Source organism: Phaethon lepturus, unplaced genomic scaffold, assembly GCF_000687285.1.
Source record: "Phaethon lepturus isolate BGI_N335 unplaced genomic scaffold, ASM68728v1 scaffold12634, whole genome shotgun sequence".
In the NCBI taxonomy this organism is placed as follows: Eukaryota; Metazoa; Chordata; class Aves; order Phaethontiformes; family Phaethontidae; genus Phaethon; species Phaethon lepturus.
Window position 1 is genome coordinate 67,028 of NW_010532764.1, and position 14,078 is coordinate 81,105.

The 14,078-nt window shown below is 43.8% G+C and overlaps 1 protein-coding gene across 1 annotated transcript in view; it reads left to right on the plus strand.

Annotated features, from left to right (window-relative positions):
* LPHN3 (latrophilin 3) overlaps positions 1-13,786 on the plus strand; it is a gene marked incomplete at both ends in the record, with an annotated part of 80,629 nt that extends 66,843 nt beyond the window's left edge. Inside the window, 5 exons of the mRNA XM_010284955.1 lie at positions 1,878-1,904; positions 5,220-5,388; positions 8,212-8,337; positions 10,979-11,075; positions 13,754-13,786. Of these exons, the coding sequence (XP_010283257.1) occupies positions 1,878-1,904; positions 5,220-5,388; positions 8,212-8,337; positions 10,979-11,075; positions 13,754-13,786 (452 nt within the window). The remainder of the gene's footprint in view (positions 1-1,877; positions 1,905-5,219; positions 5,389-8,211; positions 8,338-10,978; positions 11,076-13,753) is intronic.
* Between the last annotated feature and the right edge of the window lie 292 nt (positions 13,787-14,078).

Genomic DNA, 14,078 nt, shown 5'->3' on the forward strand with positions numbered 1-14,078 from the left:
CAGGCTACCTCCTCTGCACTTGCTTCCTCCTTCCTTCCTGATCCTGATATGCTTTGTGCTTTCCCTGTGTGTTGTTAGATACACCTTTGGGCAACCTAGGGTAGCTCAGAAGTCCTCATGTGGCTGGCAGATGTGTCACAAGATCTAAGGAGAGCAGCTGTCAGGGTGGCAGTTGATGATCGGGGGGATCCCTGCAGGGATAGCAGACAGGGATGTCAGAGGGGGTGGTTGGGTGCTGGAGCAGAGCTGCAGGGAGCTGTCAATGGTTGGGAGGGATGGGTATGGAGGCAGGGAGGGCTACAGGCCAGGAATGCTGTAGGTGCTCAAGCTGAGATAGCACTGCTTACCTGTCAGTGACGTGGGGACAACTTCTTTGTCCCCTGTGGTGTGTCCTCTACTTGTATCTCACTGCTCAGAGGGGGTTAGGGCAAGTGTTATGAGTGTGGACAGACCTAGTCCATTCAATGACTGTCCCTTCCTTTCCCAAAGACCCCAGGTGACTATACCAGCCAGGGCAAAGCTGGGACTGGCAGCATTGCTGCCTCTTCTGTCAGCCAAGGTCAAGGTGGGGAGAAAACGGGAATGTTTTGCAGAATGTACTGTGTGAAACACTTTCCTCCCGTAAGGACTAAACCCTGCTCCCATTGATACTCAGATGGCCCTTCTGTGCCTTCAGGTGCATGTGAATTGTGCAGAAGTTGTCCCTACATGGTTTTATCCGTCGTGAGGAGAAAACACAAAACTTCATCTTGGACGTACTTAGTGTCCCTCTCAGTCAGAAGTTACTGCTGAAAATCATTCAGTTTTAATACAGCTTCATTCTAACTTGGTCTGAAGTGGGCCTCCTCCAAAGCAGAGCAGTTTGTTTAGCAGAGGGTATAGCTTGACAGGTTGCCAGTATTGACTGAAGGAGGAAGCAGGATGGACTGATCCTGGCTGACGCTGGATGAACATAGTGTGCCAGCCTCCGTCTCTGTCACCCATGGTGGCCACTGCAAGGGATCACAGGTTCAAAATCTCCATGCCGGGGAGGAGAGGAGGCCGGGGAGTTGGCCTGCCCTCCCCACGTGTTCAACATCACCCTCCACACAGGCAGAGTTAGGCATAAAGCCTGTCCCGGAAGGTCAGGGGTCAGGGAGAATCCCCTGGGAAAATGGCTGCAACTAATCTTGTGTTCTCACCGTGGCCGAAGCTCATTTTGAGTGGTCCATCTTGGCTTCCTCATCACTGCAGCAGGCTGCTTTGCACTCTTGCTTGGCAGAGTCCTTTCTTTGTCCTTCCCTGTGAAACAGGAGTAAATAGGTCTATGGTTTCTGTCACGCAGGCCTTTAGGAGATCCTAATGCTGTTATCTCAAAAAGAAGATAACGCTGCAGTCTGGCTCGTAAGTTGGCAACTTGGGGAGTTACACTTATGAAAAGTAAACGGCCATAAAGAGGTTCATGTAATACACTACAGCACCGCAGATGGAGCGTGCTGGAGGCACGGTGAAGTTTTGCTACCTGAATGCATGAAAGCCTGCTGTGGTGGCTGTGCTGGAGTTTCAAAACTCATCTTCTTCAGAGATACTGATGATTTTTAAAAGAGATTTCAAAGTCAATTGACAGTTGTGTGATCGGAGCCAGGAGGGGTAGCTGCAGCTCGCAGCTAACTATGCTCACTTCTGTGTGTGAAGCCAACATCCTTGGTCGTGTTTCAATGCCCTTGGGCAGCAAGCCAGGCTGGCTGGTGTGTACCAGGCGCACCTGATGCCAGTCCACCTTTGGTTTTGGTGATGGCTGGTGGGAGAAGGGAGGGGGACTAGCAATAAGCTGTATTCTCTGTGTCGTTATATTTCTAATGTTGGTGTTCTTGTCTTTATGTCTATGCATTCTTTAGCTATGAGGATAACAGACCCTTCATCAAGTAAGAATGACCTGAATGGCTGATAAATTTCATTTATCAGTGTGGTCTCATGAACCAGCTGTCAGATCAATATTGAAAAATCATTAAGGCTTCTGTCATTCACGTTTGAGGCAGAAGAGCAAACTGTGCAGGAAAACGGTCAGGCATACAGCTAATGTGCAGAGTAAATGTGCTGCATATGTATTGCCAACCAATTGTCACCGTATTGGCTTTCTATTGTTTGATTGGACATTACTTGAATTCAAAGTGAACATTCCCAAGTTAATCCTGTGTAGTACAGACTTGTTATACCAACAGCAACCCTCTGGTCCACTGTTCTCTGTCACTGAGAGTGGTTTATTGTAATATAAATACAGAAGTAAATTTTCAGAAAGGTGCATAGATGATAATCCCTGTGATTACCATTCTAGTTAATGGGAGCAGTGCAAAAAAATGTGTATTCAAGGCATTGGAGAGTCTCCTTATTCATTGGAGTACCTAATTGTCCCTAATTGTAAATCTCTGATTTTCAATTACACAAAAACATGGATTGTTCTGTTTCTTAATTGCTGTAAAATTGCACTGCGGAAAAGAAAAACCATGAAAAAGCAACAGCAAGTCTGTACAAAGAGCAAAACAAAAACCCAAGCCACACCAAAAAAACCTGTGAACAAAGCCAAAAATGCCTAGAAATTACATGCCTTAGGGCATCCGTGCTTTTTCTCCTGCAACCAAAAAATAATGTGCAGTAGCACGAAATGGAAGCAAATCAACTTTGCAGTAGACTTTCAGTTTGTTCTTCTGGTGAAGAGTCCTTTGTGTTCATTCTTGCAGCATCATTCCCATGTTCTCCTTCATTGCTGGGTTCTTTGTTTTTCCACGAATACAGGATGAAGCTATTCAAAGTAATCTTCACACCCTTTTTATGTCCAGCTCTTGTTTGCTGAAGCACAACACTGTAATGGTTGCAGGTTGCAATGTTGAGGGTCTTCTAACCCACAGATTCCTTTCCATCACTGAAGGTAGCATATTTCCACTAAATAACTGTTTCACTTCTGCACACCTCTGCAGCCAAAGTCTCTTTAATCGAGTTCAAAAATTGGCCATGCTTCAGAGCAGAATAGTTTTCGGATACCCTGGGAATAATTTTTAAAAGACTGTAAATGCAGAAAGCTTTTAATCATGGAGGAGAAGAGATGGGGGAGGGGAAAAAAAGTGGTTTCCACTTAATTTGTTGTTCTTTTTTTAAGGAAAAAAAATATTTCTATTTTTTAAATTGGCATGCAATTAAGATGATAATGTGCTCTCACTGGTGGTGGAATCTTGGGGAGAATAATATACCAAGTGGCTAAAACTGTAAACTTTATCTAGTGGCTACCTTTCTGAAGGATTTTTAGAGTGCATTTTCAATTTGCGTCATGCTAAATATTTATTAGCGGGATTGACTGGAAATGCTTCAAAGGAGCTGTTCTGGTCTACTAGATACATAATAGTGATTTTTAAAGAACTGCCTTAATAAACGGTTACCTTAGGGAGCTCTTCTGCTCGTGTGGTTAAACAATACATATTTTATCAACTTCAGTGGAAGACTTAATGCTGTATTTTCATTCTAATACCTAAAGAAAAAAATAACAGCAAACATGAATACAACATTGGTGTTTCTGTTTGTGACAAGCCCTGCTAAAAGGAAAAGGATTTAAGACTGCGGCTGCCATGCAGTCTCCGTAGTGGAGATTGCCTGCCTGACCTCTGCAGGACTTACTTTTCCCCTGAGCTGCTGCTGCTTCATCTTTCTCCCCCTTGCCCCATTCTCTGCTTAGCAAATGGAAGCCCAAATATGCCTGAACACTGGCCAAGTTTCTACAAGGCTGAAGTGGTTTAGAAACGTAGGCAGGTCCTTGTCCCTGCGAGCCCTTCTGCAACACCCCAGGCTGCTTTGGGGCGAACAAGGAAGCAGAGGTGCTGGCTGGATGCAGGCTTGTCTGCTTTGGGTTACTGGAGGGTTAAGTGCTGTGGAAGGGGTGTAAAGATTGAGTATCATTGCATTAATTTTTATGACGTTACACCTAATGATACCAGGGTAAGACAGTAGAAAGTCAAGGCCCTGAGGGGAAAGGGCAAATGCTCACGGTGCTGCTTGCTTCCCGCTGTGCTTCCCAGCTAGAAGTTGACTACCTCCCCTGTGCAGCAGCAATTCCTTTAAAGTTGTAGGTAAATTAGCATGTGGAAACTAGGGAGATGGCTAGGAGCAGGACCCAGTTCCTTTCCTGCTTGCACACTTCATCTCACATTCTAGTATTGGAAGATCAGTCTCCGAGAAGTTAATTTAGCAGATGACTAAATGTTATTTAACACGGTAACATGTAATACTTCTCCTGCCATTCCAGCAGAACTTCCAGCTTTCTTGAAAGTGCACTGAAAAAAATAACTTGCAGCAGCCATCCCATGTTCCCACCTCTATCTGTCCAAGCAGAAAGTTGCTGGGAGAAAGCAAGCAGAAACTGCAGGCTATTATTTGCAGCAAACCCATATTTGCTTGAACAACTTTTGGGGCCAAGCAGTGGCTGCACCCCTACTCCCACTTCCCTCCTGGGTGGAGCAAGTGATAAATCTCAGTTTTGCAGCCTGTGTGAAGAAGGATTGCTCCTCCTTTTCTCTGAGCAGAAGTGTGACAGCAGCTACTGTTCTAGCAAATGTGGTGTGTGAGCACCTGTACATGTGTATATATGTATTTCCCCTCATCGCAGGGTGGAAGAAGTGTGAAGCAGCATTGCAGAGAGCCTCTTTGTGTGGAGCTGATCTGGCAAGCGGTGAGGGCTTGCCCACCTGCTTGTAGTTTATCTGGCTTAATGGCATATGGGAGACTAGCTAAAATGCAGCAATACATGTGTCTTGGTGTTAAGTGTAAAGAAGCTAATCCAGCTGGTACTCCCTCCCCAGTGAAACCTGTGGACACTAAAAAAATTACATTTAGAGTTGCTGTTTTAGTTGGTTTATTTTCATTTCCTGCCATTTGCAGAAATAACATCTACATGTCATTTACATACACACTGCTTTTACATTAAAAAAAAAAGAAAAGAAACATTGTGGTTACAAATATGCTTTGGTTATGATAAATTTCTATGCTCATAACATTTCCATTTCCGTATATTTCCTCAAGCTTGAAGATTTGTAAACTGTATCCAGCTTAAAGATAAAAACTCCCTACTACTCATTTTTTTATGCTATTTTCTTTTTGCTAAAATCACGGGAAAAGTCTTCCTGCTTGTAGTTGTCTGCTGCCTTCTGTACATGAAAAACCAATCCCTTTCTGGTTTTTTTTGCTTCTCCTAACAGGTCCTGGGTTATAGGTGCAATAGCCCTACTCTGCCTATTAGGACTGACCTGGGCGTTTGGACTCATGTATATTAATGAAAGCACAGTCATCATGGCGTATCTCTTCACCATATTCAATTCTCTGCAGGGAATGTTTATATTCATTTTCCATTGTGTCCTCCAGAAAAAGGTAAGACAGACGGTTCCCAGTGGTAAAAGAGGTGGTAATGGGGTTTTTTGTTGCCTAACAACCACAGCGTAACATCATCTGTGTGCCCTGAATTCGCCTCATGCAGATTTATCTCCGTGCACCTCATAAGGGTGGTATTTAGGCTGGAAACTGGCAAGATAAAGGAGAATGAGGGAATAGCAAAGATACGTGTCAGCGGGATTTCAGCAGCGGAGCGCTGGCGACGAGCGCGGCGGAGGCAAGGGGAAGGCAGCCGGCGGTTTGCAGGGCTTTACGGTAGCGAACCCGTGAAAGGGCTTTGCCTGCCATCGGCCAGATTCCCCTTTCCCGTGTGCCAGTGTGAGGCGGGAGCGGCTCCACGAAGGTCCTAGTGTGGGTGAATGCTCGCAGCAAAATGGAGCTTTACACCCTCGTTTGCAGTCCCTGCAGGAAGTCAGCCCTCTCTGTGGCAGCATATATGGGTTGGTGGTATGTAACAGGGGCTGCTTCCCCAGCTTTTTTAAGAACTGAAGGACCTGTGCTCTGTAAGAGTTCATTAGCCTTTTATTGCTTGTTCCTAATGTGGGCTTTTGGAAGTCTTCTTCAAAGCAAGCGCAGTAAGTGCTTCTTGGTGGAACATGAAGTATGCCCCAATTAACATTTGCAAGGTAACAGTGGAGTAACTTAGGTAAACTCTGGGGAAAAAAAAGTCAAAATAAAAATCTCTGTGTGTATATGTGGATCAAACAACCTCTGACAATCAGTAATAAATATTTTTAAGAACCATTTTATTCTCCACTGAAATTCAGTAGTACAGAGCTCTCCAATTCTGTGCATGTATGCTGATAATTTTTTATGTACCAACTTGGTTTCAAAGGGCAGTTTCTGTATCCAGTATAAACATAGGGAAGAGGTTATATGTGGATACATCTGGGTCCCAGTTTCTCAGCGTAACCAGTGCCTTTTGGTGAAATGGCTTACTGGGTAAAGTTAGGGCTATGTTGAGGACTGTTCTCCATCTGAGAGCCCCAGGCTTGCTCCTGTGTCACCCACATTTTCCCATACAGGGAAGTGAGATCTGACCTATGAAAACATAAGGAAAATTCATCATAGCAATGAGCTCTGCGAGCAATACCTCTGGAAGGATCTGCAGAGCTATGCAAAAATGCCATTCTTGAAATCAAAGGAAGACTGTTGGGGTTCAGAGTTTTGTCCTTGTTATTTCATCTCAAATTTGTTCATCTTAAAAGCTTTATCTAGATGCAACTGCCTGCTGATGATCCCAAAACTTTCAGCAAGAAAGTTTCCAGGCAAGTTGATAATAAGAATGTAGGAAGCATCACTGTCACTAATTAAGCATGCAGGTGCCTCTTTGACTAGGAGTTTGTATTTCTGCACCATTCTTACTGGCCCATCCTCTCTTGCCTCCAATGGACTTGGCAAAGGGTCAGCCCCTAACTCAGCATCCCAACACGGCACCACAGCCTCCTTGGCTACCAGGGTGCTCACTCAGCATGGAAAAAACATTCTCTTTTCTCTCTCAAGCCAATCTACACACTTAAACCATCACTGATGACTCTGGGATTGCTCCTGATTTATGGCTGCATAAAGGGAAGGAGAATGCAGCTGGTACCTTGCTGCAGGGTGGATGCATCTCTCTGAGCCAAGACCTGAGGGAGGAGTTATTTGAGAGGAGGAAAAAAAAAAGAAAAAAAACCCTTTCCTATCTATCATGGACTAGAAAATCAGCAAAAAGCTGCAGAGAGGCAAGCAGTGGGTGGCTAATTAAAGCAATTGAATTATTTTCTCTCAGCAAAGGATTGATTAGGCACTCGAGCATATTGGGCACTCATGGTATTGTGTTTGTCTCAAGCGCTTAAGGAAGAGCCTAATGAAAAAGCTGTAATTTGCTATTTAAACAGTTGTTTCGCAGAGTTTTGGAATGCTCATAGATAGTCTGGCAAAATTTCACAGCTAACCATGTGCTCCAAGGAACTTCAACTGGTGTTTTGGACATGCATGGGGGTTTGGGGGCTATTTTTGTCAATGGGCAACATGACCTTCTTTTGGCTTTTCAGTACAGTCTGCTCATTTTCAGCCTTGTCCCATATGGTTTCTGGGTATTGCTGCCCATAAAAAATCACACCTGAAGCTCAAAGCTTAGATCCTGCCCTGGCACAAACCAGTGTGGTTCCCCTGAAGCAAAGGAGGTGGCACGGCTTTTACTCCAGGCAAAGAGTTTGACCAGTTTGACTGTGAATGCCTGTTCAAAACATGACTGGCTTGCAGGGTGCTGTGGGAAAGAAGGCTGCAGCCACCCCTCTGCACTGGGAATATAATCTCTAGGGCTGCTGACTCTACAGTTTCCTCAAGTTTCAATTTGACTGCAAGAATAATTAAAAAAAAATAAAAATCAATAACTCTTATATGTTTCTTTTGGAATTTTTCTTCTTAGACTCCTGTCAGAAGCAATAACTTCTAGTGCCTTGATGAGCCAATATGCTAGTTTATATCAAATCTATGAGGATATTAATTTTCAGTCATAAATAGTGTATCTGTAGTTTCTCCCATGCTCCTTTGAAGTGCCTCAGAGGAAGCTACAACTGACCGATGTCAATGAGCAGCTTTGCTGCATAAAAGCAGTCCCTTACTCCATCGTAAACGGTGAGCTCACGTATCGAGAGCGTTCAGCTGCAAGGCATAATAGGCTTCTTCCCCACATACTGCAATGGCTATCATTTTAATGAACCACTGAGGAAAAATCAGGGGACGTGCTGAAAATCAGAAGGCAGTGGGCTGGAGCGGGAGCTGCCCACTAACCGCCGTTGCTCTTTCTTTGGCTAGGTACGTAAAGAGTATGGAAAATGCCTGCGCACGCATTGCTGTAGTGGGAAAAGTACAGAGAGCTCTATTGGCTCAGGAAAAACCTCGGGGTCGCGGACACCTGGAAGATATTCCACAGGCTCACAGGTAATCCGTGCTGTTGTCCACACCCCAATGCTTTGCACCACCACACCGATACCCCTCACAGCTATGCTGGGAAGGAAGCTCCTCTCGGCACCAAAGGAGCTGCCTTAGGGCTCTCCCCAGTGCACCCGCAGAGATTTCCCTCCCTCCCAGACCTGAATTCAACACGGTGGCTTCCCTTGGGATGTGATGGCAATTAGTGTATCTCCAAGAACCTTCTAAATAATTGTGATGAGAATAGAGTCCAAATTTTCCTTCCAGAGGCAGGTGGGTGGTCATCACCTGGGCTATCCTGCTTGCTCTCCATGGGAATCAGGAGCTGGGAGCATTTTGTCAGCTATGGTACATCCCAGTACATCCTTTAATCACAAGTTGAAGGTTGTTGTCACTGCTATTGCCATGTACAGGAATGATGCTATAACAACCAAGTACTTTCCTTGCTAAAAAATGACTATAAGAGTCTTGCAATAGCCTTCACAGTGAAAGGGCTTGCTTTCTGACATTCAGTGGTTTGATCAATTCCTTGCCTCACTCAATTTGCCTTAGTTTATAGATCTCTTAGGGAATCCATTGGGGTCAGATGATCTTAAGTTACTGCATTTGTGGTACTTTGGTCGCCTGAAAATTCAGGTTTTGCATAGTCTTTGCTCTTCGCAATTTTGAAGGTAACTTGTATGTACAGGTGCAGATTTATGGATGAACAGTTGATATAAAATGAAGAAGCTTACTTCTTACTCAATAGAAACCAAACACAAATTTATTCAGTATTACTAATGGCAGTAATTATACATGACAGTTCCACTATTAAATTATGAAAGACATACAGCGAGTAACAGTTTATAACCTCCCAGGAAAACCTAATTTGCAATTTATGCCTTGGAGCAAATTATTATTTATTTTCAATGGTTTCTAAGATATCATCCAAGAGCTCCACTTTGGCATTTACGTAGGCCTGGATGTTATGCATGGCAAATAACAGCAATAGAATATGGAGCCTTCCTCCAGTGGGCCATCAAATCCCACAGTAATCAATAATGTCCAAGACTCACTATATCCAGCAACATTTAGGTGGCTGATTTGAAAGCCTTTGGTTTTACACAACTTAGCTACTGGATAGGTGCCCTCCTCTCTGAGAAGAGTTGACTGTAGTGGGCCCTCCCTCTTGGCAGTCTCAGCACAAGAAAACAAGCCCTTTTGAGAGTGAACTCACTCTTCTGGCAGCAGTCCCCCTGTGGCAGGTGAGGTTTGAGGTACCAAGGAAGATTATTTAGCCTGCAGAAGCTTGCCCTTGGAAGGATGGAAGTGCCTGAGACCTACTGTAGGTAGGAGAAACCTCACACGGGTGTTGGAGAGTGGATGGAGATCAGAGTTGTTGAAAGCATCTGACTCCTAAACTTTGAATGGAGAAGTCCATGCGGAAGAAAACTCCTAAGAACCTTTTTTTCTCTGAAAAGCACTTAAGAAACAGAATAATTAATCCACAATGGACCATGTCAGAGAAGTACAATAGATTAAATGTCCAGGTGAAAAATAATTGCTGCGAAAGTGCATGGGCCTCATGTCACATTGTGCTTCCATTTATAGAGGGCTAATGGTTAGGAGATGCTGTTACTACGTAGTGAATGAGTAGACTAGGAGACACTTTTCAGCTGTGACCACATGAGTAAGCCCTGGAAGATCTCATGTGGCTAAGATCCCACTATGGGAAGGACTGGATTTTCAGCAATTAGGAAAAACATGGCCTGTCACAGTGGGAACCAGACTTCCTGATCCCCCAGACCACCTAGCACCATTTTCACGCAGCCATGGGACATGTCCATCATAGTCTGAGAGGTGAGGTGAGTAAGAGTTTCCCCTGGACACCTGAGTTCCTGAGTCATCTTCACACAGGGATCATGGTTGAACCACTCGCAAGATGCCTATTGGCTGATTTTTTGACCTTTTGCAAGGTCTATATGAGGAGGAGCGAGACAGTGGCATAAAAGCCACAGATGTAGGTACTCCACAGCATATTTGAGAAACGAAACAGAAGGCCAGCATATTTGGGACACTGTTTCCCCAGCAGCAGAAGCTATACCACAGATGGCAAAACCATCACAGATTTTTCAGTAGGGGAACAGAAGTAATTTATTTGTGGGGGATGTTTTTTTTCTCCTGATATTCCCCAAGATGGATAGTAGCTATAGAAAACGTCTGTTCATTCAGGGACACCAAGACACAGATCAAGTCTTCTGTTACACTTCACAAAAAATAAGACACGAAGCCATCTGAGACAGTATGGGAAGCATGCATGCTTCTCTGTGTAAGTTATTTTTCCACTATTTGGTGCTATATTGGTAAATCTGCAGCTCACATGGGCCTGGATTTCTCTCGTATACGATTTCTATTGCTTTTTTTAATTAAGATGTAAGCAATGCAATTATGCACTTCTTTGAGATAGGCATTTTTATTATGAAGTTAGGCAAGCAGGGTCTAGCAGGCACGAGGCAGGTTATAGCAAAACAGCAACCGCTTGCTTACAGCTGGCTAGAAACAAGTCTCATCCTGAGCTAGACATGCCAATAGCCATCTTTAGTGAGGCAGAAAGAAACCTATCTGCAGCTGCTAAAAATTCATTACCTGCTGTGGTTCAATCCCTCTTCAGAGCCGGATTCGTAGGATGTGGAATGACACAGTTCGAAAGCAGTCCGAGTCTTCCTTTATTACTGGAGATATAAACAGTTCAGCTTCACTCAACAGAGGTAATTATAAACTATTTTTCATATCTCTAACTCTTGTGATGGCTTTAAGGAGTCTGAAATATGTTGCCCCTTTCCCCCTCCTCCTGCCTCCTCCTCACCTCAAATGGCACTGGACCCTATTCTCCCACATAAGAAATGTTACAGTGATAACTGGAAGGAGGTTTTGTGGTGGTTGTTGCCTTTTTTTCCTTTTCTTTCTTTATTTTTACATGTGCATTTTCAAGAATTGTCATTTCTGGAAGGGAGTTAGCGAAAGCAAAAAGGATAAATGAAATGAAGTTGAAATCTCCCCTTTCCTTCACCAAACTGCTAGTGCCAGAAGCTGATGAGGTGTCAGGCCTCATTGCTGATGGTGAAAATGAGCCGTTATGGCACTGTACAGCCTGTGTTAAGCATCACAGGAGCCCTGATTGTCCTGGGTATGTAGCAGTACTGTCATCTTTACAGAAGCAAAAATGAACAGCAGAGCATAGATCGAAGAAAAAAAAATGTGCTTGGAACAAAATTGTCTCTGTTGATGTTAATATACCTAGTTTGAGGAACTGACTGATGTGAACTTTATAGACATCTGCAGAGGAAAGGCTATCAGAAATGTATATGCCAAACAAAATGTAGTGCCTGGCACAGGAGGAAATCTGAACAGCTTTTTTAAAAAAAAGTCTTTTTTCAGGGAGTTGCAGGAAAACAACGGTAAGGGAATACCAGAAAAAGAGCCTCAGAGTTTGATTTCTTTCTCCTCTATTACAATTACTTTATGGCTTACCCTTGAGCAACCAGATGCCAAATTCTGTCTTGTGTATCTGCCCAGCTGATGCTGGAATTAAGACGGGGTAGAATTGGGTTTACTGAGCCCAGCTGTTCTTTCATGAAGGTGAAAATCAAAAGTATTTCCAGTCCTGATGGTTGGACTGCAAAGCTCAACTGAGAATTGAGTTGGGACTTTGGTTCTTGTTCAGTCTTTATTGACCCAGAATTCCCACTGATTTTAGGGTGAGTTTTGCCTGAGGATAGGCTTGAAGGATTTGGACTGTGCTGTTAGTAATACTGACTACTGAGTGCTGGGGAATTAGGGGTATACGATTCAGTTCTCTGAATATTATATATATCACCTAAATCAGTGCAAAGGGGAGGGCAGCATAGTTAACATGGAGATGAACTTTTCTCCCTCAAACCGCTCTGGTCATTTTTGTGCCAGGATATTTTCACTTTGCACTGAAGATTCATTGATAAAGACGGCTATAAGATGCCATTACTGCAAATGCCTGGTTTATCCACATGCGTTGCCCTCGCATCTCTCTCTGTCTTTGCATCAAAGACTGGAGAGCTACAGACAGGCTTCTCCTGGGCTAATTTAGAGGGGGATTGGTTGTCGCACAAAGGTTATAGCAAGAATGGCTGTTTCCCTTGTCCATCCATCGCTCTGTCTTGTCAGCAAACCAAAATGTGTTATGCATGAAATGTTCACTCCTTTAGTTAGCACAGAAGTTGACTTGCTCTCTGAGGCAGCTGAGGCTACAAAGGGAAATGCTTTCGCAAACATGGTCTTCTGGGGTCATCGGCAGAAGAAAGGCATCTTTCCTTTTTCAGTTCAGGCTCTTTTTTTCCTTGCAAAGAAGAGAGCATGACCATAAATTGGGAAAGCTGTGAAGAGGTTTCAAGTGGGCAATCTTCATCCCAGTGTGGCAAGAGCCTGTTACTAGATATGCCATTTATTTAAAGGTCAGTTGGGAAATGAACTGCTGGGGGAGGCATCATCAAAGCGGATTTCATCCAGCTATTTTCCTTGTGTAACATCACAGGAGATGAATCACCCAAAGGGCCTAAATCTCTCCACTGACTACAGAAGCAGCCTGGTAACTGTCTTGGAAAGGAAGCCTTTTAGGTGGGACACTTAAGTGACTTGAATAAGTTGTACTATTATACAAGGGCATCCTCCCTCTTTCTCACACAGGCAGGCAAAATATTTGTTGTTGGGTTTTTTCTTTTCCAGTAGACAGAAGTCTCTGCAAAATGGAGGTTAAAACATTTCTTTGGGAGTTAGTGTCTCCAAAGCAGCAGGTGGTCAGTTCTGCTAGGAAAATACACGTGACACCAGCAGTAATCCCAACTGCATGGGGCCCCAGATATTTCACACTTTATCCTGTTTATTCCAGCTGAAAAGAAATGTTCATGGTCTTAGTGTATTGCATAGAGCATAAGTTGTTTCTTCAATCTCTCCAGAGAGAGCTGCAGCCTGAACAGACCAGTGGGGCAACGCAATTTTCACAGTTCTTGTCTTCCTCTTAATATTTTAATATATATCAAGTTTTAAAGCAGTTGTCTCATTAGTGTTTTATTTACAAGTATGCAATAAGAGCTCAGATGAGTCAAGTGTGAGTCTTGAATTGCATGGTTAGTAACTTTCCCTGCCCAAGGCTGATACAACAGGCTCCCATAACTTTTCAGAAGTCCCTCTCCAGCCCTCCCAGCTTAGGTACCTTTTACATGAAAGTATCTGTATTATCCCAGATTAAAAATTCCATGTGTATTGGTATTTTTCCCAAAGCCTTCAGACAGCAGCCCTCTTTTTAAAACAGGGAGAAAATGTTCTTTTTTCCCCAGAATCACCCCATCCTGCAGGTCCTTGCCCAACTCCACTTTTCCATTTTCCGTGCTGAGTTTTCGTGTTTCTGTTGTAGGACCAGAAAGCAGTGAGACATACTCCAACTGGGGTACTTTCTCACTTAAGACTTTTTTTTCCCTGATCACATTCACAGTACTCGCAGTCCTCTTCCGCTTAATAATGTCCCAGGCAAGATGACTATAGATGTCCGTATTCCTGTATGATGACCAGCATCTCTCTATACCATCCCATCCCCTCTTCTTCCTCCATGAAGCTCCTGAGCATAAGTCTGGAATAAGGTGTCTGTGTTAGTGCATCCCTCCTTTAGACATGTAACTTCTTCTGCTTTAGCAGATATCATACTGCTTATGGCTTTTTTCAGCTCCAGGTCCTGTTTGTTT